At 41.9% G+C, this 23,994-nt stretch overlaps 1 protein-coding gene across 1 annotated transcript in view; it reads left to right on the plus strand.

Moving 5' to 3' along the window:
• The first annotated feature begins 1,957 nt into the window (after window positions 1–1,957).
• LOC124796287 (cytochrome P450 9e2-like) overlaps window positions 1,958–23,994 on the plus strand; it is a 43,440-nt gene continuing 21,403 nt past the window's right edge. The window contains exons 1-6 of the mRNA XM_047260408.1: window positions 1,958–2,096; window positions 5,312–5,699; window positions 10,447–10,584; window positions 13,098–13,303; window positions 13,387–13,579; window positions 22,815–23,036. Of these exons, the coding sequence (XP_047116364.1) occupies window positions 5,315–5,699; window positions 10,447–10,584; window positions 13,098–13,303; window positions 13,387–13,579; window positions 22,815–23,036 (1,144 nt within the window). The 5' untranslated portion in view covers window positions 1,958–2,096; window positions 5,312–5,314. The remainder of the gene's footprint in view (window positions 2,097–5,311; window positions 5,700–10,446; window positions 10,585–13,097; window positions 13,304–13,386; window positions 13,580–22,814; window positions 23,037–23,994) is intronic.

Consider the following 23,994-nt stretch of genomic DNA (forward strand, 5'->3'; position numbering starts at 1 on the left):
CGAACCCAACACGTAATAGGATTGTTAACTAAGTAAAATGAAATGTTACGTATCGGTTTTTCTTACCAGCTAGGTGTTTGAATCTAAAATAAGGATACAAACTTTTGTGCCTAAGCGACAATCGAACTGCACACCTACCGTGCATTCAAACATAGTAATTTGGTAATTGTGCATAGGGAAGTGGACCAGACGGCAAATAATGGTGTAGACAGTGAAGCAATTAGTGAACAGGGTAGTACTGCCGATTGATCGGTCGACAACAGCTCGCCCCAGGAGCCCGAAATGACAGGACAAAATCTTGCAAATATTGTAGATTCAGGTTTTGCGTCCTCACCTATTTCTCAGTTAAGTCAAGACCTACTCTCTGCTTTTCAAAATGCGAATGTTGCCGGTGCAAATGCACTGCCGAAAAGCACAGAGGAACATGTTGCAGACACTAATACATTGTTATTGCAACTCATGCAACGAATTGGACAAAATCAGAAACAAATGGGACAGCAGCTTCTAAAGTTAGACGCAATGGATCTTTCTTTATTGTTTTTGCAAGCAGAATCTTGATTGAAAACAGAAGTTAAAATGAATGGGTAAATCGGTTGGAACCACTAGTGCACAGGGTATGGGAGAGACCTACCCAGCTGCTGGATCTATTTAATGACAAAATTTCGCATGATTTTATTCTACCAAGAGGTTGGATTATTAAGTTAGCCATAAATACAACTTTCCTGATTTCTGTTGGAAATAATTGCGAGAAGAGAAACATAACCACCCATTTACACAGCACATCTTAGCATGTTCTTTCGCGCAACCGTTTCAAAAGTGTTTGTTGTATAACATGTCCCTAATTCCAGTGGTTCAGACTGTGCGTCATCTATGAGTCGGTCAGATGGTCGACAACAGAGTCGCCCAAGCGAATCGTTTCTTGAATTTGTGTTAACACAATCAATACGCTGTCTTCGCTCTTCGTCAGTCTCATTGACTCGACGATCATATAGCTAGCCTGCGTTGCGCGTGTGCCAACCGATATTTCGAAACGAAGGAAATACACCACGAACTGAAATCAACTTAATGATTGCAACACACCAAATTACCACGAACAAACATCAATTTTGTCTTTACAACACACCAAAGATATAATCGCCACCGATAACACAGTGAAATATCGTTTTCAATTGTATTCGTTTTTGAAAAACATCAAAATTCAAAGCGGCATTTTTTGTTATGAAAATCGACAGCAGAACTGTCAAACTGAACATTACAATATTTTTTTTTTATGAAAAAATGTGGCAGCAGAACTGTCAAACTGACCGTTACATTTCTTTCATTGAGCTTTCCATACAAAAGTACCGTCCAAATTACAGACTATCTTGCAAGCTTTTCCAAACATTTTCCTTGATACAAGCCTTTTCCTAACAACAACAAAAAAAAAATCAATCAGATCGGTCAAGCCGTTGTCAAGTGATGATCTTTCGTACAAGATTATATATATTCGTACAAGATTATATATTTATATAGATATACGCAATTAAGTTTATGCGGAACCCTCAAAATGTGACTTCCACTCGTACTTGTCCGTTCTCTTTCTCAATTCGACAACAGTTAAGCATAAAGAGACTATGATTAGCAATACAACCGTTAGGAATCATTAAAAGATGGCTGCATTGGGTGATCTATTTACATCCGGAATATCAGTGAAATAGTGGACGGATGAATCACTGAGTGAGGCTCTGAATGCCACAAGGTCTAGCACGTGACAACTCACGCTCATCGCCTCAGTCGGTTTTATCTTATCGAAGGTCTGCTCTGCGCACATATCCGGGACGCCCATGACGTAATGTGCCCCCCCCCCCTCCCACTATCCCCTCCTCTGCCTCATCCGAGCCTCCCGCCACCTCGTGCTCTGTGTATCAATCAACAGAGGCTCGCTTCGTCCTGGGAAGCTTCGGCAGTTTCAGGCACGCCCCGCGCCTGGGATAGTGAGTGTGCTGTTACAAGTGCGTGGTCTCATTGTTGCTAGAGTTATACTGTGCGATTAATTTGTAAGGTTTCCTGCAATTGTTGGGGAACGTGTAGAGGAAAGAACTTGGCAGGAAATAAAGGTAACTGCAGTCTGGAACCGCGTGGCCGCTACGGTCGCAGGTTCGAATCCTGCCTCGGGCATGGATGTGTGTGATGTCCTTAGGTTAGTTAGGTTTAAGTAGTTCTAGGGGACTGATGACCTTAGAAGTCCCATAGTGCTCCGAGCCATTTTTTTTGAAATAAAGGTAAGACATAGTGAAATAGGTTGTGCGAATGTTAATCCATGTTATTTGAAGGAAGAATAACACTGATGTCTTCTTTTTTTACACAGAAATATTCTTATAGAAGATAAGGTAGCACTAATCTGTGATTTCGCATTGTAGTCGCAGAACTGAGAAACTTTCTCCCACTTCCGATGCAAAGCTGTAATGACAGAATATTTTGAATTTCATCTTTTTGCTAGATATAAAATGAGGAAGAGTGTTGTTCCTAGAAGATAGTGTACGTAGAATATTTTGCTCGGTGCTTCAGGCTAGTGACTGACTTCAGGATCACATAAAGCAAAAAGCGCCAGAGATCCCCATACGCAGTTTCCGCCATTTTCTACAGTTTTTGTTGTTGTTGACATTAGGTTATGTTTTGTGCAGCACTTCTAAATATTTCGCCTTCTACACGTGTAACTGGTGCGTACTCTATTAAAGCTATTTCAAATGTACTGATAAATCTTGAGCCACAGAATGTTACCGTGTTCGTTTTTTTAAATAAAAACCGCCTTTATCTTGCTGCAGTGCATTTTATTTGTTCCAGAAGCTTTTCGTCTCCTACTTTAAGGCATCTTCAGGGAAGTCCAGGATGATAAAGGTTCGTTTGATATGCGGCATTTGTAGATTATAAGACGGTCAACGTCTTGCTTTATAATCTACAAATATCGCATATCGAAACGAAAGTGTATCTTTCTAGATTTAACAGAAAATGCTTTAAAGTAATAGAGGAAACGCGTCTGAAATAATATAAAATACAATGCAGAGAGAAAAAGGCGGTTTTTCTTTAAAAAACCAATATTTCTGTGCTTGCAGCGTATGATGGCCACGCAAACAAACCTGTTAAAATGCTATATATTTTTAAAACTGTTTATATGACATAAGTCATACTTATTCGATCGTGCACCATCTTGTACCTTGAATCAGGAGGTCTTATAGCATGGAACATGTGATACTTGCAAATGAATTGTGTTTCTTTCATGTCTTAACAGTTTTACCTGTCATGAAAATGGAAACGGGTTTCAGTTGCAATAGCTTCTGTTTCAAAATCAGTTTTAACTTGTAACTGGTTTCTGATAATACCTCTGTTTGATTTGATTTCACTTATTGATTGTTGGGGTGTAGTATAGGAATAACGTAACAGATAGACTATTAAATACAGTACTGACAAGATTTTCTCCACTGCAGTGGTTTTTAATTTGAGTCGAATTTTTGTTCGCAAGTACATGACCACTGCTCTGTATTTTGAGGTCAATTTTAGTGGCAGAATATCTTCTTAGAGTGACAGAGGATACAACGCTTCACTTCGAAGTTTGATAGCATTCGGCTTACCTGCAAGCCCCAAATCACCTTTAAGGTTTATTGACTGTACAGGCCAACAAATACGTGCCCCATACAGATATGGCCAATTCACAATGAGTTGCAATATCTTTTAGAGCGAGGATTACCACTTACAATCGATTCGACAAAACCAAATGAACTACTCAGTCTGCCCTGCGCCCCCCCTCCCCCTCCTCTCCTTCCACCTCCTCCTCTATCTGGAGGACTTTTAGAATCCAATATGGTCTAAATCAACTTCGGGACCGTCACATTCAATTCGTCGATTCGTGTTGGAAAACAGATTTGAACCGTTCGTGCTGTACAGATTGTCAGGGTCGTCAGTACTGTAGACTGGCAATGGCAAGGAAAGCGTTTCTGAAGAAGAGAAATTTGTTAACATCGAGTGTAGATTTAAGTGTCAGGAAGTCTTTTTCGAAAGTATTTGTATGGAGTGTAGCCATGGATGGAAGTGAAACATTGACGATAAATATTTTGGACAAAAAGAGGTTAGAAACTTTCGAAATGTGGTGCTAGAGAAGAATGCTGAAGATTAGATGGGTAGATCACGTGCTGAATAGAATGTGGGAGAAGAGGAATTTGTGGCGCAACTTGACTTGAAGAACGGATCGTTTGGTAGAAAACGTTGTGAGGCACTATGTGGTCTCCAATGTAGTATTGAAGGGAAGCGCGGAGGGTAAAAATCGTTGCGGGAGACCAAGAGATGAATAGACTAAGCAGATTCAGCAGAATGTATGTTGCAGTAGTTACTCTGAGATGAAGAGGCTTACACAGGATAGAGTAGCATGGTGAGCTGCATCAAACCACTCTCTGGACTGAAGACGACAACAACAACAATAGCTACAACAACAACTGAAGTTTATTAAAGCCTAAGGGGTATAAACGTCGTATTAAATGTAATTAAATGTTGATAAAAGCTACAAGAAGATTAAATAAATTAATGTTCCTGAAAAGGTGAGATATTTTTCAATCGGATCGAATTTCACTGGAGTGTGTAAGTATTCATGTGTAGAAGCATAGACAGTGTAGACAATCGTCGCCATTGAATCAGTACCGTGGAAGAAGTCCCCTGTCGGAATTGTTTTAATTTTATCACTAATTTTCCCCCAATCTGGAGCCAGCATTCAATAATCATCGGAGTGTATTACTTCACCTACCAAGTAGCCACGTCTGTCGACAGTGAAGCTGTATGAACAAAGAAGGTTCCAGGGAACGACAGAGCCCAGAAACATGAGCGGCGCGGATCAGAACGAAGCTCCGACGTTCCAGCACAATTGTCTTTCAGATTACGGCGACTATGGAAAGTGAAGTGATGTAGATATATTTTCAAAACCTGCTAGGTAAACTCTGTCCTGATGAAGGATGCTTAGACATTCAAGAGGCTACACAGACGTTTGAGTATTACATAACAAATATAGCAGAAATATTTAAAATTTTATTAGTTCATGAGTGATAAGTGAATATAAGACCATTAAAAGTAGCCTACCCCTTGTGAGTGTATCTCGTTGCTTTGTCCATAGCATCCTCGGGCATGATGTCTTTTCCAACTTCCAGACTTGTTACAAGGAGGAAACATCACCGAGAAATGAGGCGTTTCTACCAGAGTGCTCGAGTTATTTCTTCGAACCATTGCTATTATTTGTGTTAGTCGGAACCGACAGACGACACTCACCACAGTTTCCCGCACACTTTTCCAGAGCATGGTCCCGGACTGGTGGACGCTGTGCTGGTCTGTGGTGGCGGGCCTGCTGGTGCTCGCCGCTTTCCGCTGGTACCGCTTCCACACGCACTTCGCGCGTCGCGGCCTGCCCTACGCACCGCCGCTTCCCTTCGTCGGAAACATGCTGGACACGCTGATCGGCAGGTGGTCCCTGACTGATCACGTGATCGTACTGTACAACAAGTTCCAGAAACATCGATATGCGGGAGTCTACTTCTTCGGAAACCCCCTCGTCATGGTGAGGGATCCAGAGATCCTTCGCACCATCACCGTCAAGGATTTTGATCACTTTACCGACCACCTTGACGTGGCAAATATCGACAATGAAGATATTCTGCTGCAAAAGATGTTAATCAACTTGAAAGGTAAGAGCAATAATGACAAATCGATCTTCTTTCAGTTAGTATTGTTTATATGCCAAGCTTCCAAGGCTGTGAAATCTTTTCGCGTCACATAAAACTGTGGTGACAGTAACCAAGAAGTGTTGAAAGGTCTCTGTTGGATTCCTTTAATGTTAATTTCTTAAATCTGTTGTCATTTACGGCATAAATTCCTCTTCTAAATTTGCTGTGATGTATCTGACTATCTGGGAGGAGACTGAGCAGTGAAACGTGTTACTTTTACACATAAACAAGAACGATCTGTCACACTACTACACTTTAAATTCATGTCACACAGTCTCATACAGAACCTACATTAGCTTTCTTTTATATACTGTATATGATAAGATACTGTCATCCCCCTTCCCTTGTGTGTGAGAGGATGAATGAGCAAATGTATTTCTAGTTGCATGCTTGATGGTAGCAGACAAGCCTGTCTGCTAGAGAACAGTAGGACCAACGTCGGAACAGGTAGCTACACTTTCTAGAAGCAAATAGGTTCCTATTCTTAGTGTGGTCCTGTCCGTCCCTTGTCATGTTGGTATAGGGAGCTGCCTCTCTGGTCACTTCCGTTTGTATCTGTTAAGTACGCTCGGTAGGAGCCCAGGTCAGTCTGTCCGCGGCGAGCGTCTGAAGTGGTAAGATCTCCGGCTAATCGCGTGTCTGTTAAGTCCGTAGGGCGATGGATTTCTTAAGTTCAGCCTAGCTGAAAATTTAATCACCTTTATTTCAGGTTTAGCTCTAAAATATCTAATGTTATCTTAAATTGCAACGCAGTGTGATTCGAGTGTGAAGTTCAGAATATCTTCCGGTAGTTGCTTTGTCACTACTTTGTGAGTAAAGTGGAACCACTTGTTGATCAGTAACTCTAACTAAGATCATCAATCTTAAATGTGAATGTGCGTGAGATTATAACGTCTTGTCTTGACAACATTTTTCAATATAGCAACTTTTCTTTATGTTCAACCCACATGGGGTGTACTTTGTGAGACCAGTACCACGTGCTTATACAATTGTTTGACCCATCAGGTTAATAGTAAGACGATAGTAACCAGTTCGAGGTTTTTCTTTAGTAAATTGCGTTTCGATGTAATTTATTTTAATTATCAAAATTATTGTGGAGTTACACTCTTTGTGTAAACCAAGTTGACCACGTGAAGCATGTGGTGTAAGCATCAAAGTAGCCCTCAGCTATTCTTTTCGGGAAATTTTACAGAGAGTTAGTATAAATTTAGTATACCAGTGTGTGGTAATTTCGTGACGGACAGGATTGCGCTACAAACGTAACTTCTTTGGGTGAAAATTGAATCAGTTGGTTGTGGTTAATTTCCTCTTGTATATATTTCAACGTTCTTCATGTGTTATTTTATGGATGCAGTCTCCCAATCTTGGCTCCATATTTGATGTGTTCCGTAAGATTACAAACTCACATTTTCCACAATCCTAAATAAGGCACCAGTTTAGTTATTAATCAAGTTTAATATGCTGAAATTTCAATGATCAATGTTAAAATAAATTTCCAAATATAAACTGATTTATTTCTTTTTATTTAAATTCTCTTTTATATATATATCACCAGTTGTTGTATGACTATTAAAAGATTATAATTAATGTTAGTCTGATTGGGAATTTGGTAAGTAGACTGGATACCTGGTGGAACAGTTGCGCAGTAATGCAAGGTTAACTTCCCCAGACAGCTCACAGCTTTTAAACCGCTTTTATTGTCTATCAGCACCGCTTTCATAGCAAATTAATGCAGCAACATTACAGTGTGTCTTGATGGCCTAGACAGACCAGCAGTGGCCAAGAATTCGGCTCGTGGGCCGTGCCATCGAACTCAGCTTAACTAGCACGTTTCCCCCACCACCACGCCACGCTGTTTGATCGTGGGGAGGGGGAAGCTGCATAAGACTGTTTTACTCGTATATTTCACATTTCTTGACTACATAGATAAAAAACAACTTTTCAATACTTTTTATTGGTGTGCTGAGCACATAAGATTTTCATCTAGTACAGACTGTTGGCATACGGACAGATACAGATAACCCAGACTTTCACCCTCAGGTTGCCACGTAATATGATTTATGTAGTTGCATAATAGAAGAAACTTCTTCTACACGTGTATGTCGATCGAAATGTCGTAACACTTTTGCAGCCTCATTATGGAGACGTGGAAACTATATCTGAGGAAAGCAGGCCATGAGGACTTTGTGTCTTCTGGTTCTGATAATTTTCCGCTTCAACTCCACCTGTTCCCGACGTGATGTAATGTCGAAAGCTCATAGCTTTTCGTTGAATACAGGCTAATACAGGCAACGCCTCTTGATATTGTGTTTCACAGGCTGAGCAAAAGGAGGGATCTGGTCTTTGCCTTATTATATTTGGTCTAATTCTAGGCCTTTCGTTGACTGCATTCCACAAGCCCTCTCTTTATCCCTCGTAGCTCAATAATGGATTCCCCATCCATACGAAGGTTTGCTCGAACAACAGATACAGAAGATTCTCTATTACAGACAGAAAGTGTCGTGCTTATTTGTCAGAAACACAGATTCTTCATTTATTGATAGAAACTGATCCTGAATGTTCTTCAGCTGCGAACTGAAAAGTGTATTGTCAGCTAATAGTGTGTTTTCTTAAGCACTGTGTTTTAGAAGTAGTAACATATTTTTCAAATGCGGAAACGAAAAAAAAGTTTTTTGTTGGGTTTTTGACGAATTCACTTGGCAAATACAGAGGCGAAATTTCACTCCTCGAATTACAAGACCTTACGAGTGTTATTTTGACAGTAAAATACACTAGAATAAGATCAGGACTCCAGAAATCTGTTGTGTCAAATGTGTAACATTATGAACTGGCTGATTAAAAGGACCTTGTCCCATGCCTTTTTGCATGCTGTGAAATGACCGGAACCCAAGGATCATGCATCCGACTGCTGATTCTGCTTGACAAATATATTTCGAATTAGTTCATAGCCCAAACATACTGTAGATATCCGTCTGTAGAATCAGAAATTCGACTAGTTCCTCGTGGACCAGGTCTGCCCATACTGACTCGACCAGACGACAAATACGTACGCGAAGATTGTGAAAGTGTTGATATTAATGAATTACAACAACAGAGCGATCCAGACTTTCTGAAAGGCGTTACTACAAATTAACCTCACTTTCTGACATACGAGGATTTGATGGATTTTGGTTGTTGAATAAAATCAGAAGGTTGACGCCTGTTCATTGACTCCTCGAAAACGAGCTTGAAAGGGGTTTCACCACGTAAAGGAAATAAGTTTCCATCCATTCTTATGGCCCATGCAGTTATAATTGAGGAAAATTACATGAACATGCTTTTCTTTCTGTCAAGTGTCCGTTATTATTACTGTTCATGGTAGATACGTGCAGATTTTAAAGTGATACCTATTCTGCTTCGATTACAACTTGGTTATACAAAATTTTGTTGCTTCTTGTGCATTTGTGATATAAAAGATAGAAGCAATCAAATTATTAAGAAAATCTGGCCAAAGAGAGAGTCGTTCAACCTAGGACAGGTAAACGTTGTTCATCAATCACTTGTAAGTGCTGACAAAATGTTATTGCCTCCATTACATATCAAAATATGTTAGATTGAGAATTTTCTGAAATCAGCGGAGCGTGACAGGAAAGCATCTCTCTTCCCGAAGATTACTGAAGCGTAAATAAAAGAGGGAATATTTGTTGGTCCTCAAATTACACATCTGATAAATGATTCACACTCTGGAAGCCTTTTAAGTATGCAAGAATCGGCTACATGGAACTTTTTAAAAGTTGTCATAAAAGTGGGAAACTGCAGGCCTGAACATTACAGAGAACTAGTCAGGATGTTGACTGAGAACTACAAGGTCATGGATTGTAATACGTCATTGAAAATACATTTGTTGGTCTGCCATCTTGATTTACTCCCTGAGAACCTCGGCGCTGTCAGCGATGAACGTGGCGAGCATTTCCAACAAGGGACAGCTGAAACGCAAAAACGCTACTAGTGGAAATGGAGTCAAAATATGTCGGCGGATACTCGAGGTAGATGTTGCTCAAACGAAGTGTAGTCGAAAATCTGCTTCACATACATTTTAGGTAGGTAAAATGTATTCCAGCTACGATTTTACATTTACTCAAATGGATGATTACCAAAAATGTTATTCATGTGATTTTTCACAAACAGTGAATAACGAAAAAGTACTTAAAAGATTTATAATCGGCAGAGAAAAAGTCAGTAAGGCTCGCCCATTTTACTTCTTTTAACATTTAAAAACTTAAATGTTATTGAACCGTGTTATCGACGAAGCGAGCAAAGAGATGGAGCCTCGTACACTTCAATTATATCACCAGTATTGGTGAAATCCTTCGACATTAATATCCTTAAGATGACCCACTCTGAGTGAAAGGAAGTTTTTATTCGCTTAAATAAACGAGATTCGGAATGGTTAGTGTCACAAAACCATTCCCTTCTTAATACTGTGGATTGCTGTGGCACCATGATAGTTCATATTTGGAAGTTTCCTTCAGTAGTTGTCAAGCTATTACAGAAACATTTTCTTGCAAACTGTAAAACAGTTTTACAGTCACCTGCGTCGCATCATGCCAGTGATTCTTTGCCCTGGTTATCTAAGAGCGTCAGTAGCTTAGTGGCTTCTGTTGAGACCATTTTGGAAACAAACAGGAGCTTGCCCAGAAGAGTAACATTGAGTCTTCTCTCGTCTTAGGAAAGGAATGGCACGACATGCGGACCACCTTGAGCCCGGCATTCACCACTACGAAGATAAAGAATATGTTCGTGCTGATGACAGAGATTGGACAGCAAATGATCAGTTATCTTTCTGAGAAGACAGCTGAACACAAAGGTGAGTAATTACTCCATTAGGGTGATTTCTTAATCAGATATATTGTCGAGTAGCGTAAGTAGGAGAAACGTGCACTTCAGATAATTTCAAATGGAACCTAATGGTATTAGTAAATATTAATCGGAGAGAATCCACGGTGCGCAAATGTCACTCTATAACATCCTAGACATGCTAAAGCACTGAGGACTGGTAACCTGAATGCCAACACAAGAACCGTCACGTCCATAGCCTGTTCGTCGAATCGTTTTGGCGATTCGACATCTGTAGTGTGGTGTAGTGTTTTGCAGAAGACGCAGGTGGCATGTGGGAGTGCTGTAGGCGAATAATCGTGTGCGCACGACCAAATATTACACTTCTGCATCCGTCCCACGTACGAATTCTGACATAAAATTTCCATATAACAGCTCCTGCAATTTTATCTCACTTTCAATCTTCTTTTCTTCTTCTTCATTCACGCGATCAGGCCTAGAGGACCGCGCGCCACCACAGTTAGAGCTCTCCATCCGTCTCTGTCTTGTGCTAACTGTCTCCAGTTTTCCGTGACTCCCAGCTGCAACAGGTCTTCTCTCGCTCCATCGATCCACCTCTTTCTAGGTCTTCCCACTGGTCTGCTGCCTGACGGGATCCAGTCCATTGTGATTTTGGGCCGTCTTGTTGCCCCCATTCTAACAACATGTCCAGCCCATTGCAGTCTTTTGCTTCTCATCACTCCCAAGATGTTAGGCTCCTTGTACAGCTCTTTTAATTCAGTGTTATGGCGTCTTCTCCATTCTCCAGTAGTCTGATCTCTGACTGGTCCAAATATTTTCCTGAGGACTTTCCTTTCAAATGTTAGCAGTCGCTTAATGTCTTGTTTTCGAGTGCTCCAGGTTTGAGAACCATAAAGTACTACTGGCATTATTAATGTCTTATACAACCGTAGCTTTACTTGTTGCGAGACACTACTACATTTTAATATAGGGTCTAGAGAGTGATAGCATCTGTTTCCCTCCTGCAGTCGTGCTTTTATCTCTGCTTCAGTTGATGTTACTTCTGTAAAAAATGATCCAAGGTATTTGAACTCTTTCACATGTTTATACCTGGTGTTGTTCACAATTAAATCTTGAGAGTTCTGGATCTTTCTTCCTATGGTCATATACTCTCTCTTTTCAGACGGAGTATGTGACCATAGGAAGAAAGATCCTCACTTTCAATGCGGGTAACAATGGAATCAGCGAATCTTATCATTCGTATCGTTTCACCCGAAATTTTAAGCCCCCTCTTGCACCTTTATCTGCTTCACTGCTTCGTCAATGGGTGTATTGATGAGTAAGGTCGAAAAAGTGCATCCTTATCTTACACTCTTCTTATCCGACCACATCGTTCTTCGTTTTTCATTGTTATTTTTCACTCTTAGTTGTTGTAAAACATGTATCTTACCCATTTTCCCCGTAACTGACTACCGTTTTTTGTGAGAATTTCGAAAATGCTGTGCCCTGTTACACTGTCAAACGCTTTTTCTAACTCGACAGATGATATGATTTTCTTAAGTCTTGCATCCGTTATCGAGTGCAAGTCAGAACAGCCACTCTTTTGTCTTCATGTTTCCTAAAGTCAAACTAATCACAGTCTAACATATATTGAATTTTATTTTCAGTTCCTGCGTATTCTTCTCAGGAAATTGGATACATGAGCTGTTAAGCTGATTTAACGATAGTTGTCATACCTATCTGTCCATCTTGTTTGTGTGGATGGTAATTTTCCGAACGTCAGATGATACGAATCAAGTCTCATACAGTCTACATACCTAGCTGAATAGTTTGTTGCCACTTCCCTCAATAATTTTAGAACGTCCGTGGGACTGTTATCTGTCCTTTGCACTTTACTTTATTCTAAGTCTTTCAAAATCCTGTTAAATTCTGACTTTATTGCTGGATCTCATGCGTCTTCCATATCGGCGTCCATTTCTTCTTCTGTCACATCAGACATGTCTTTCTCTCATAGAAACCTCCAGTGTACTCTTCCCACCTACCTGCTCTTTCCCCTGCATTGAGCAGTGGAGTTCGCACTGTACTGTTAGTATTGCCGCCTTTGCTTTTAATTTCACCAAACGTTGTCATGACTTCTCTGTATCTTACACAGTAATCTCACAATGATGATGTTTCTGACGACCCCCTCAGCATGTCTCTTGGGCCTTAAATCGGTCCAGCCCATCCCTGAACAATTATTTGTTTCCCAACATATTTGTACAGGGTCCTTTTTTTTCTAGTATTGACGAGAATTTCTCCTTTAAGAATGTTGGTAACTCTTCTTGAGCCACTTGGACAATTAATGCAGCTGAATGGAGCCATTGTGTAACCACTCCAGTAATATCAAAGAACCAAAATGTCATGCTGGAAACAGCAAATAATTTGGAAAGAACGTATTTTCATCTTGGGCAACCCTAATACTCATTAAGTAATACAACAAATAGTTTTAAGTATCTAGTTGAGACGTTGTAAGCTGTTGAGCATAGTTGCTTTTATTTCCGTAAGGTTCCAGTGGAAACGACGTCCTGACACTGGAGATGAAGGAATTTTTCACTCGTGTTACCAACGACGTAATAGCCACCACAGCTTTTGGTGTCAGGGTGGACTCGCTGTCGGAACCCAACAACACTTTCTACAGTATGGGCCGTGCTATGAGCAACGTGAAAGTACTTGTTGCTTTCGGTTACTTTGTCTCTCCGAAGCTCATGAAGGTAGGCATTTTATTCAAACGCAAAGTACATGGGTTCATCATCTCCCCTCCATTAATATAATTTCTCTGTTTCATGCACGGTAGCTGTTGAACATTCCGTTCTTCGACCGAAGGGCGGAGCAGTACTTCAGGTCGGTGGTTGCAGATACTATCAAGACGCGAGATAAAGAGGGAATCGTCCGTCCAGATGTTATCCAACTGTTGATGGAGGCTAGGAGGGGTGAACTGAAGCCAGAAGAGGACGAACAGAACGGCACCAGTGGAGGCCGGCGCATGAGTAAGTACAGAGCGTTCACGAACAACCACTAAATTTACGGAAATCTACCACTGAACGGGAGTCGGAATGCAGCAGAATAGCAAAAAATGACATTTCATTTCTTATACTTGTAAAAAATTTTTGATTTTTTACTTAAAATCCTCCAAAATTCTTTAAGAAATTCTGTTCAGAAATACCTTCCCCGTTTATCTAAATTATACGTGCACTCAGTAAAAAATCACCTACCTTACGGTGTGTTCGTATTCAAACCTCCGCATTTTCGAAAACATGAGATAGAAGTCGGTGATTTCACTCCTTTGCAGTAGAAACTTTGATATTTCCGCTGGTATCATCGTCATAAAAGCCAGCTAACTTTACTGTTCGATTTTTGATTTGTGATTTACTGTTTTGGATCTTGAAGCTAAGAACATTAGAGGACGCTTTGAGAGATAATACAAAGAAAATTTAGCAGTGCTATAGCATGGAAATAAGACATAATGTAAATAATTTGCAGTTAAGGAAGCAAGCTTATAGGCAACATGTCTTCATCGATTATCAAGTGACGGCAATCCTCCACATTTTGATTGTCCAATCGGTCCTAAGTTGTAGTACCAAGAAAGAAAAGTTCAAACTATTGGAGTTATTTATCATCACGAAAATGTTATCACAGGAGCAGTAATGTAAACAGTTCAACCAGAACATAACGCTTTGAGATATTTTATCTAATCCCCCCCCCCAAGAACCATAGACCTTGCCGTTGGTGGGGAGGCTTGCGTGCCTCAGCGATACAGATAGCCATACCGTAGGTGCAACCACAACGGAGGGGTATCTGTTGAGAGGCCAGACAAACGTGTGGTTCCTGAAGAGGGGCAGCAGCCTTTTCAGTAGTTGCAGGGGCAACAGTCTGGATGATTGACTGATGTGGCCTTGTAACACTAACCAAAACGGCCTTGCCGTGCTGGTACTGCGAACGGCTGAAAGCAAGGGGAAACTACGGCCGTAATTTTTCCCGAGGGCATGCAGCTTTACTGTTTCGATAAATGATGATGGCGTCCTCTTGGGTAAAATATTCCGGAGGTAAAATAGTCCCCCATTCGGATCTCCGGGCGGGGACTACTCAGGCAAACGTCGTTATCAGGAGAAAGAAAACTGGCGTCCTACGGATCGGAGCGTGGAATGCCAGATCCCTTAATCGGGCAGGTAAGCTAGAAAATTTAAAAAGGGAAATGGATAGGTTAAACTTAGAAATAGTGGGAATTAGCGAAGTTCGGTGGCAGGAGGAACAAGACTTCTGGTCAGGTGAATACAGGGTTATAAATACAAAACCAAATAGGGGTAATGCAGGAGTAAGTTTAATAATGAATAGAAAAATAGGAATGCTGGTAAGCTACTATAAACAGCATACTGAACGCATTATTGTGCCCAAGATAGATACGAAGCCAACACCTACCACAGTAGTACAAGTTTATATGCCAACTAGCTCTGCAGATGACGAAGAAATTGAAGAAATATATGATGAGATAAAAGAAATTATTCAGATAGTGAAGGGAGACGAAAATTTAATAGTCATGGGTGACTGGAATTCGGTAGTAGGAAAAGGAAGAGAAGGAAACGTAGCAGGTGAATATGGATTGGGGGTACGAAATGAAAGAGGAAGCCGCCTGGTGGAATTTTGCACAGAGCACAACTTAACCATAGCTAACACTTGATTCAAGAATCATAAAAGAAGGTTGTATACATGGAGGAAGCTGGAGATACTGACAGGTTTCAGATAGATTATATAATGGTAAGACAGAGATTTAGGAACCAGGTTTTAAATTGTAAGACATTTCCAGGGGCAGATGTGGACTCTGACCACTATCTATAGGTTATGAACTGTAGATTAAAACTGAAGAAACTGCAAAAAGGTATGAATGTAAGGAGATGGGACCTGGATAAACTGACTAAACCAGAGGTTGTACAGAGTTTCAGGGAGAGCATAGGGGAACAATTGACAAGAATGGGGGAAAGAAATACAGTAGAAGAAGAATGGGTAGCTTTGAGGGATGAAGTAGTGAAGGCAGCAGAGGATCAAGTAGCTAAAAAAACAAGGGCTAGTAGAAATCCTTGGGTGACAGAAGAAATATTGAATTTAATTGACGAAAGGAGAAAATATAAAAACGCAGTAAATGAAGCAGGCAAAAAGGAATACAAACGTCTCAAAAATGAGATCGACAGGAAGTGCAAAATGGCTAAGCAGGCGTGGCTAGAGGACAAATGTAAGGATGTAGAGGCTTATCTCACTAGGGATAAGATAGATACTGTCTACAGGAAAATTGAAGAGGCGTTTAGAGAAAAGAGAACCACTTGTATGAATATCAAGAGCTCAGATGGAAACCCAGTTCTAAGCAAAGAATGGAAAGCAGAAAGGTGGAAGGAATATATAGAGGGTCAATACAAGGGCGATGTACTTGAGGGCAATGTTATAGAAATGGAAGAGGATGTAGATGAAGATGAAATGGGAGATATGATACTGCGTGAAGAGTTTGATAGAGCACTGAAAGAACTAAGTCAAAAGAAGGCCCCGGGAGTAGACAACATTCCATTAGAACTACTGACAGTCTTGGGAAAGCCAGTCCTGACAAAACTCTACCATCTGGTGAACAAAATGTATGAGACAGGAGAAATACCCTCAGACTTCAAGAAGAATATAATCATTCCAATCCCAAAGAAAGCAGGTGTTGACAGATGTGAAAATTACCGAACAATCAGTTTAATAAGCCACAGCTGCAAAATACTAACACGAATTCTTTACAGACGAATGGAAAAACTAGTAGAAGCCGACCTCGGGGAAGATCAGTTTGGATTCCGTAGAAATACTGGAACACGTGAGGCAATACTGACCTTACGACTTATCTTAGAAGAAAGATTAAGGAAAGGCAAACCTACGTTTCTAGCATTTGTAGACTTAGAGAAAGCTTTTGACAATGTTGACTGGAATATTCTCTTTCAAATTCTAAAGGTGGCAGGGGTAAAATACAGGGAGCGAAAGGCTATTTACAATTTGTACAGAAACCAGATGGCAGTTATAAGAGTCGAGGGACATGAAAGGGAAGCAGTGGTTGGGAAGGGAGTGAGACAGGGTTGTAGCCTCTCCCCGATGTTATTCAATCTGTATATTGAACAAGAAGTAAAGGTAACAAAAGAAAAATTCGGAGTAGGTATTAAAATCCATGGAGAAGAAATAAAAACCTTGAGGTTTGCCGATGACATTGTAATTCTGTCAGAGACAGCAAAGGACTTGGAAGAGCAGTTGAACGGAATGGACAGCGTCTGGAAAGGAGGATATAAGATGAACATCAACAAAAACAAAACGAGGATAATGGAATGTAGTCGAATTAAGTCGGGTGATGCTGAGGGAATTAGATTAGGAAATGAGACACTTAAAGTAGTAAAGGAGTTTTGCTATTTGGGGAGCAAGATAACTGATGACGGTCGAAGTAGAGAGAATATAAAATGTAGACTGGCAATGGCAAGGAAAGCGTTTCTAAAGAAGAGAAATTTGTTAACATCGAGTATAGATTTAAGTGTCAGGAAGTCGTTTCTGAAAGTATTTGTATGGAGTGTAGCCATGTATGGAAGTGAAACATGGACGATAAATAGTTTAGACAAGAAGAGAATAGAAGCTTTCTAAATGTGGTGCTACAGAAGAATTCTGAAGATTAGATGGGTAGGTCACATAACTAATGAGGAGGAACTGAATAGGGTCGGGGAGAAGAGGAGTTTGTGGCACAATTTGATTAGAAGAAGGGATCGGTTGGTAGGACACGTTCTGAGGCATCAAGGGATCACCAATTTGGTATTGGAGGGCAGCGCGGAGGATAAAAATCGTAGAGGGAGACCAAGAGATGAATACACTAAGCAGATTTAGAAGGATGTTGGCTGCAGTACGCACTGGGAGATGAAGAAGCTTGCACAGGATAGAGTAGCATGGAGAGCTGCATCAAACCAGTCTCAGGACTGAAGACCACAACAACAACAACAACAATCTAACGAAATGTCTTCACGGTCGTACTCAGAAAAAAAGAGTTATTTAATGAGGCCACGTGAGTAGATTAAGGGTTCTGGAAAGGGTCTGCGTTGTTCCTGATGTTAATACCATCGGAAGGGTGTCTGGACAGCATGCGGGCAGTGTGTGAGTGCACGAGGTTCAGTGTCAGCTGAATTAAACAACAAGAATGTACGGGCGACAAAGGGAAGACAGCTCGTAATAGCGAATACTCTGTTCAAGAACCACAGGAGCAGGAGGTATACTTGGAAAAGGCCGGGAGATATCGAAAGACTTCAGTTAGATTACATCATGGTCGGGTAGAGATTCCGAAATCAGATACTGGGTTGAAAGACGTACCCAAATGCAAATATAGACAAAGGTCACAATTTACTAGTGATGAAGAAGAGACTGAAGTTTAAGAGACTAGTCAGGAAGAATCAAAACGCAAAGAAGTGGGATACGGAAGTACTGAGCAATGAAGACATATGCTTTAACTTCTCTTTGGCTATAGTGACTGCGATAAAGAATAGCTGTGTAGGCAGTTCAGTTGAAGAGGAATGGACGCCTCTGAAAAGGGCAGTCACAGAAGTCGGAAAAGACATTGGTGCAAAGAAGGAAACTGCGAATAAACCACGGGTAACAGAAGAGATATTTCAGCTGGTAGATGGAAGAAGGAAGTAAAAAAAAATGCTTAGAGAAATTCAGGAATATACACTCCTGGAAATGGAAAAAAGAACACATTGACACCGGTGTGTCAGACCCACCATACTTGCTCCGGACACTGCGAGAGGGCTGTACAAGCAATGATCACACGCACGGCACAGCGGACACACCAGGAACCGCGGTGTTGGCCGTCGAATGGCGCTAGCTGCGCAGCATTTGTGAACCGCCGCCGTCAGTGTCAGCCAGTTTGCCGTGGCATACGGAGCTCCATCGCAGTCTTTAACACTGGTAGCATGCCGCGACAGCGTGGACGTGAACCGTATGTGCAGTTGACGGACTTTGAGCGAGGGCGTATAGTGGGCATGCGGGAGGCCGGGTGGACGTACCGCCGAATTGCTCAACACGTGGGGCGTGAGCTCTCCACAGTACATCGATGTTGTCGCCAGTGGTCGGCGGAAGGTGCACGTGCCCGTCGACCTGGGACCGGACCGCAGCGACGCACGGATGCACGCCAAGACCGTAGGATCCTACGCAGTGCCGTAGGGGACCGCACCGCCACTTCCCAGCAAATTAGGGACACTGTTGCTCCTGGGGTATCGGCGAGGACCATTCGCAACCGTCTCCATGAAGCTGGGCTACGGTCCCGCACACCGTTAGGCCGTCTTCCGCTCACGCCCCAACATCGTGCAGCCCGCCTCCAGTGGTGTCGCGACAGGCGTGAATGGAGGGACGAATGGAGACGTGTCGTCTTCAGCGATGAGAGTCGCTTCTGCCTTGGTTCCAATGATGGTCGTATGCGTGTTTGGCGCCGTGCAGGTGAGCGCCACAATCAGGACTGCATACGACCGAGGCACACAGGGCCAACACCCGGCATCATGGTGTGGGGAGCGATCTCCTACACTGGCCGTACACCACTGGTGATCGTCGAGGGGACACTGAATAGTGCACGGTACATCCAAACCGTCATCGAATCCATCGTTCTACCATTCCTAGACCGGCAAGGGAACTTGCTGTTCCAACAGGACAATGCACGTCCGCATGTATCCCGTGCCACCCAACGTGCTCGTGTAAGTCAACTACCCTGGCCAGCAAGATCTCCGGATCTGTCCCCCATTGAGCATGTTTGGGACTGGATGAAGCGTCGTCTCACGCGGTCTGCACGTCCAGCACGAACGCTGGTCCAACTGAGGCGCCAGGTGGAAATGGCATGGCAAGCCGTTCCACAGGACTACATCCAGCATCTCTACGATCGTCTCCATGGGAGAATAGCAGCCTACATTGCTGCGAAAGGTGGATATACACTGTACTAGTGCCGACATTGTGCATGCTCTGTTGCCTGTGTCTATGTGCCTGTGGTTCTGTCAGTGTGATCATGTGATGTATCTGACCCCAGGAATGTGTCAATAAAGTTTCCCCTTCCTGGTACAATGAATTCACGGTGTTCTTATTTCAATTTCCAGGAGTGTATATTCTTCACATTTTCCATGCACCCATTTCGCCTTAATTTCGCTGTGACTCCCATTTATTTCATTCCTAAGCGAATGGAAGAACTGACACAGCATACAGAAAAGTCGAAACAACCATCGATGAAATTAAAAACAAGGATGGTAACATTAAGAATGCAATGGGAGTTCCACTGCTAAATCCAGAGGAGAGAGCGGATATGGGGAAAGAGTACGTTGAAGGCCTCTGGGAGGGGAAGATTTGACAGAATAAGAAGTAGGAGTCAATAGGTAAGAGATAGGGGATCCAGTATTAGGATCAAAATTTACAAGAGCTTTGGAAGACTTAAGATCAAACAAGAAATATATTACATTCCATCAGAATTTCTAAAATCATTCAGGGAAGAGGCACCAAAATGATTATTCACACTGGTGTGTAGAACATACGAATTTGGTGATACACTATCTTACTTCCGGGAAAATATCATCCACCCAGTTCCGAAGGCTGCAAGAGCTGATAAGTGCGAAGATTATCGTACAATCAGCTTAACAACTCATACATATGTTGACAACAATAATATACATAAGAATGGAAAAGAAAATTGCGGATATGTTAGATGATAATCAGTTTGGCCTTAGGAAAGGTAATAGCAAGAGAGAAACAGTTTTGACATTGAGGTTCGTAATGGAAGCAAAACTAAAGAAAAATCAAGGCAGATCTGTCTACCTGCGTAAAGCGTTCGACAGTGTAAAATGGTGCAAGATGTCCGACATTCCGAGGAAAGTAAAGTAGGTGTGAGCTATAGGGAGAGAGGTGTAATATACGGGATGATGGGATGATGGGATGAGAAGTTCCGCCTTATGCAATACACCTTATTTCTTTTGTTTCACCCATACATGTTTCAGCACTTTTGTGCTATCATCAGTGGGTTCTATTTATTTTTAACTGTAAATTTGTTGTTAACGTATTAATATTTTCGTCGTTTACAACATTATGTAAAAGTTGCATTTATAACTTAATTGGCGAAAAGTAACATACCTTACATTATATTATTGTCCTCTTGTTTTGGTACCTGTTATGCTACACAATATACAACATGTCATCTGCAAACAGCAAAACGTAATTTATTTTCTATTTGTTATGTATTTACGAACGGAAATAAGACTGTATCACGTTTTCTTTCTGTAACTTACAGTTTTGAAGTTGTGGTAGGTTTTCCTGTTTTGTTGGCGAAGTAAATGGGCTTACTTCTTTGCCTGTGTTCGTGTGGCAATGCAGTTTATCGATTATGCAAAACATAGGCGGAGTTTTCGCTGCCATTACGTGTTGTTGTGGTTGTGTGGCGTTCATTTGTTTCGTAGCGTGTTCTGTTGGCTGAGGCGCGCGAGTTTGAGTTGTATTTGGGGTCAGTTGTGTGTGGTTTATGTGGGTTTGTCTGTGTGTGATATACAACATGTACAGAAGCAAAGAGGGAATAATAAGAGTAGAATACCAAGAACGAAATGCTAGAATTATAAAGGGCGTAAGATAAGGATGTAGTTTTTCTCCCCTACTGTTCAATGTATATATTGAAGAAGCAAAGATGGAAATAAAAGAAAGGTTCAAGAGAGGGATAAAAATTCGAGGTGAAAGGATATCATTGCTAATATCCGCTCATGACATTGCTGTCCTTAGTGAAGGTGATGAGGAGTTACAGGATCTATTGGTTGGATCGAGCGTTCTGAGTACGGAATACTGATGGAGAGAAAATCGAAGGAAGATTATCGTAATGAGAAACAGCAAAAACGAGTACAGAGTGAAATTTAACATCAGAATTGGTGAGGTTAACGAATTCTGCTATCTAGGTAGACAAAATAAATACGATGGACAGGGCAAGGAGGACATAAAAAGCGGACTAGCACTTGGAAAAGGGCATTCCTCGCCAAGAAATCTGCTAGCATTAAACGTAGGCCTTAATTTGAGGAAAAAATTTCTGAGAACGTACGTCTGGAGAACAGGATTGTATGATAGTGAAACATGGTCCGCGGGAAAACCGGAAAAGAAGAGGATCGATGCATTTGAGATGCAGTGCTACAGAAGAATGTTGAAAATTAGGTGGAGGTGATATGGTAAGAAATGAGGAGGTTCTCAGCAGAATCGGCGAGGGGGCCAATATATGGGAAACAATGACAAGAAGAAGGGAAAGGATGATAGATCATCTGTTAAGACGTCAGGCAATAACTTCCATGCTACCAGATGGAGCTGTGGAGGGTAAAAACTGAAGACGGAGAATGGAATATATCCAGCAAATAACTAAGGACGTAGGTCGCAGTTGCTGCTCTGAGATGAAGAGGACGGCACAGGAGCGCAATTCGTCGCGGACCGCACCATTCCGATCAGAAAACTGATGACTCGTATTTAACATTAGCGAGATATGGCGTTCCGTCTCCTCTAGAGGGAAAATAAGCAACGATGATGTGACATTATTACCACGATTCCTTTTCCTAACCGTTTAAAATATATCAGCTTTCAATGTAACAGTTCATTTCATGGCCATACCAGAACTCACCGCACAAAACAAATGAATACGAACCTTACTTAAGATTAATTTGGTGGGTCTGGAGTACACGATTACGTAAGTGAGTGCCTGTACACACTGCATACTTTGCATATTGGAAAAATTCTACCGATGCGCTTTCACATATTAAGAAAACACACTTCTCAAATGATGTGCTGTTGCAATTGTCAGCTCATTGTGATTACATTTTAATAGCTTTGACTCTCGGTCTAAAGAAATCGTCTTCAGTGTGACTGTAACCAGTTAGACAAGAAAGAGATACGAATAACAGCCAGGTGCTGATGTATTTTCATGGTACATGACCGTTGCAGTTACTGGTATCCGTATTACGTCATCTCCAGATCTGATACACAGCGATGATGCACGGTGAAGCATAAAACTTGTCAACCTGTCGGAACAGCTCCCTGTGATGCTGACTACGTGTTTCATTCATAGCACTGAATAAGCTGCATACAGTCCACTAATACGTCAGTATTGTTCTTGCCTGTCGAATTTCGTTTCTTTCCAAACTGTTGATTAAATCGTTGTCAGTTCTGTTAAAGTGCTGTTCTGCCTCGGCACAGAACTCACCGAAGAAGACGTGGCGGCGCAGGCGATATTTTTCTTCTTCGCTGGCTTCGAGACCGTGGCGAGCGTGCTGACATTCTGCAGCTACCTGCTGGCGACGAACGGCGGCGTGCAGCGGCGGCTGCAGCAGGAGGTGGACCAGCTGATGGAGAAGAGCGACGGCCAGCCCGGCTACGAGCAGGTCGTGGCCAGCCAGTACCTCGACATGGTCGTCTCTGGTAAGCTGAAGATAGCGTGCACTTGTAGAGCCGCAAACTCACATCCGACGCAGTGTATTCGTAGATTGTAAGTCTGTCCACGTTTAGAGACTGCTGTTGTTTCGCAACTGTAAGCTCAGTTACTGAGAGGCCGCTGCACTTGCTGATATCTTCTTTAAGTCCACGGACCTGAATGTCTACTTAAATAAAGAATAAATCAGCAACTGGTGCGGTTTTTCGTTAACCAATACTCGTAAGTGCCTCTTACTCCCTAAGGGAATGATGCATTCCTTGGCTGCCATTGTACTTCTTAGTGTCGTAGTCTATAGTGATCATATGAATCCCGATTTCAGCTGGTAAGAGCTGATGACAGGGTTTGAGCGTGTCGCAGACCCCACGATGTGCAAGCTGACAGTGGTCCTGCCTCTGGCGTCAGTGTGTGTGCTGTCCTTAGCGAAGGTTAGTCTAAGTTAGATTAAGTAGTGCGTAAGCTTAGGGACCGATGAGGTCAGCAGTTTGGTGCCATAACATGTTACCACAAAGTTACAAATAGGGCTTTGATCACTACATGTGAGGCGAGGCGGACCCGCCATTTGTTAAAGGAGACGAAGGGTATTGTGTTGTCAGCAGAGAGGCACTAACACAATAATGGGTTGGCAAAGAGAGCTCAGTGCCTTCGTATGTGGAATATTCATTGGATGTAACTTGAGTAACAAATCTTTTGGAACATTTCAACTATTCTGAATGTGCCAAAATGGACTGTTGCTAATGTCATTGCGGAAGGGAAACCCAAAGGAACAACCACAGGTTCACTAAACCAGAAGACCTTAAGCGCCGACGGGCAGGAACCAGCCGAGCACTGCGGAGGGCGCCTGTGAAACAAGCAGGATGATGAATCACTCGTGGGTTACAAAGTGCTTCCTGCTCGTTTTGTCGTGTACGATTGTAAGACCAATTTGATGCTGTTTAAGGTCACGCT

This window comes from Schistocerca piceifrons, chromosome 4 (genome assembly GCF_021461385.2).
Source record: "Schistocerca piceifrons isolate TAMUIC-IGC-003096 chromosome 4, iqSchPice1.1, whole genome shotgun sequence".
Classification (NCBI taxonomy): domain Eukaryota; kingdom Metazoa; phylum Arthropoda; class Insecta; order Orthoptera; family Acrididae; genus Schistocerca; species Schistocerca piceifrons.